Source organism: Bufo bufo, chromosome 2 (genome assembly GCF_905171765.1).
Source record: "Bufo bufo chromosome 2, aBufBuf1.1, whole genome shotgun sequence".
Classification (NCBI taxonomy): domain Eukaryota; kingdom Metazoa; phylum Chordata; class Amphibia; order Anura; family Bufonidae; genus Bufo; species Bufo bufo.
This window is the reverse complement of record NC_053390.1, coordinates 607,615,275-607,617,383: the sequence shown is the minus strand read 5'-3', so window position 1 is coordinate 607,617,383 and position 2,109 is coordinate 607,615,275. Positions and strand designations below refer to the sequence as shown.

The following is a 2,109-nucleotide window of genomic DNA, read 5'->3' as shown; positions in this document are numbered from 1 at the left end:
TGATACAAAATAGTTTTTTGTGCTGCCACAATTTTAGAGCATAACTATACAGAGAGTTATATGTTTTTTTTATTATAAAACATTTTTATAAGAAAATCTCTTTTTTTTGTTTTTCTTTTTATTAAGGTGGAGCATTGAGTTCCATGCTTCACACCACTGCAGCCAATCACTGGCCACAACAGTGACCTGTCACCTGTGTGGCATGTGACCCAGTGACACTTTAACGCTGTACTTCTTTGTACAATCATAACTGAGAAGGAACATGTATTTTGTTCGCGATCCCCAATGTATTTTTTAGCCATAGTATTCCCTGTTTTAGCTGCATAGCTAGATGCATTTCACTCAGAAGCAAGGGGCATCTCCCTTTTGTGGAATCTGCCAGCACTGTACTGCTGTGACGTCCTTTCACTTACTTCCCACTATGTTTGTTTTCAGCTTTAGAGCTAACAGAACAGATAAGGAGGGGAAAGTCACACTTAGGCTGCTTTCAAACGAGCGAGTTTTACACCCCGGACTCGGAGCGTGAGTATAACACAGCACCCGTCCTGAACTTCTAGCACTGACGGGGTCACATAGCATTATATTGATTTATGATGCTATGTAACCCTTACAGTTCTGGAATGTATTAGATAACAGTGACATAATGCTGTTCTCAATGCTTTGTCGCACACTGCTTGATGATTGCTGTGTATAGGGTTCCCACCCCAGTTACAGATAATAACAGATCACAGCAGTTTATCTTGAACCAAAGATGCTTTTAATGCTGAGTACATAGGAATCATGTGGCAGTACGTGTGTTAGCGTTTTCGGCACGCAGGCCTTCATCAGACCCTGAAAGTGCAATAAAACAAATACAATTATACAACAAACAAAGAAAAATAACAACACAATGACTAACATAACACAAAAGAAGGCTGTGAATACCAAAACAGAGCATCCGTTCTTTCCTTTCCTCCCCGAGAAGCCGCTGGTGCTACAGCCGCCATCATGGGAGTAGATATCTGCCACAACAAGGACCGCAGGGTGCGGCAAAAGGAGCCCAAAAGTCAGGATATCTACCTGAGGCTTTTGGTGAAGCTTTACCGCTTCTTGGCCCGTCGTACCGACTCCAACTTTAACAAAGTGGTACTGAGACGTCTGTTCATGAGCCGCACCAACAGGCCACCGCTCTCCCTGTCCCGCTTGATCTGTAAAATGAAGCTTTCTGGCCGTGAAAACAAAACTGCCGTGGTGGTAGGAAGCATCACCGATGATGTCAGGATTCAGGATATCCCCAAACTGAAGGTTTGTGCACTTAGAGTGTCCAGCGGAGCTCGTAACCGAATCCTTAAATCTGGAGGGCAAATCATGACTCTTGACCAACTGGCTCTCGCCTCCCCTAAAGGCCAGAACACCGTTCTCCTGTCAGGGCCCCATAAGGGACGTGAGGTGTACAGACACTTTGGAAAGGCTCTTGGTACCCCACACAGTCACACCAAGCCCTACGTTAGTTCTAAGGGTAGAAAGTTTGAGCGTGCCAGAGGACGCAGAGCCAGCAGCGGTTACAAGAACTAAACTCCCTGTCCATGCTTTGTACACAATAAAGATGTTACGTCTTTACAAACCCCTTTTCACACTTTTATTTGGTGCATGGAAAAAAACTCAACTTTCTAAAAGTAAAGATATATTTGTGACCACAACATGTAATAAACTGCTATTGTATTGTAAAAAAAAAAAAAAAAAAAAACAAAAAAAAAAAAAAAACAGCATCCGTTCAATTGAAACCCAACTACACGGGGTGATGTCCAAGGAAGATTACATCCGACTTCAAGAAAGGATTTCCTATACACTGGCAGAAAGATGTAAGGAGATAGAGGCCTCCAAAAAGCAGAAATTCCTCAGGGATACAGAGGACTACCGCAATAACCGGGTGTATAACTGGCCGGACACTTCATTCCGCAACCAACGACCAGGAGGAAGATCAGCATCCGTGGACTCTAATCGGTCCAATTCAAGTGAGGAGTTCTCACATCGCGACAGACAAAATGACCAGCGGGTGTAAAAGGAGTGTGCTTCTTCTTGACACTAACATGGACCTGTATGGCTGAGTTCATACTTGAGTTATTTGGT

At 43.5% G+C, this 2,109-nt stretch overlaps 1 protein-coding gene across 1 annotated transcript; it reads left to right on the top strand.

Annotated features, from left to right (window-relative positions):
- Nucleotides 1-940: 940 nt before the first annotated feature.
- Nucleotides 941-1,603, top strand: LOC120989939 (60S ribosomal protein L18-B-like). The gene has a single exon (XM_040418400.1). The coding sequence runs from the start codon at nt 988-990 to the stop codon at nt 1,552-1,554; it is 567 nt and encodes a 188-aa protein (XP_040274334.1). The 5' UTR covers nt 941-987; the 3' UTR covers nt 1,555-1,603.
- Nucleotides 1,604-2,109: the final 506 nt, after the last annotated feature.

Excerpts from the sequence above, each read along its gene's own strand:
- LOC120989939 (XM_040418400.1), top strand. The coding sequence starts at position 988 with ATGGGAGTAGATATCTGCCACAACAAGGACCGCAGGGTGCGGCAAAAG.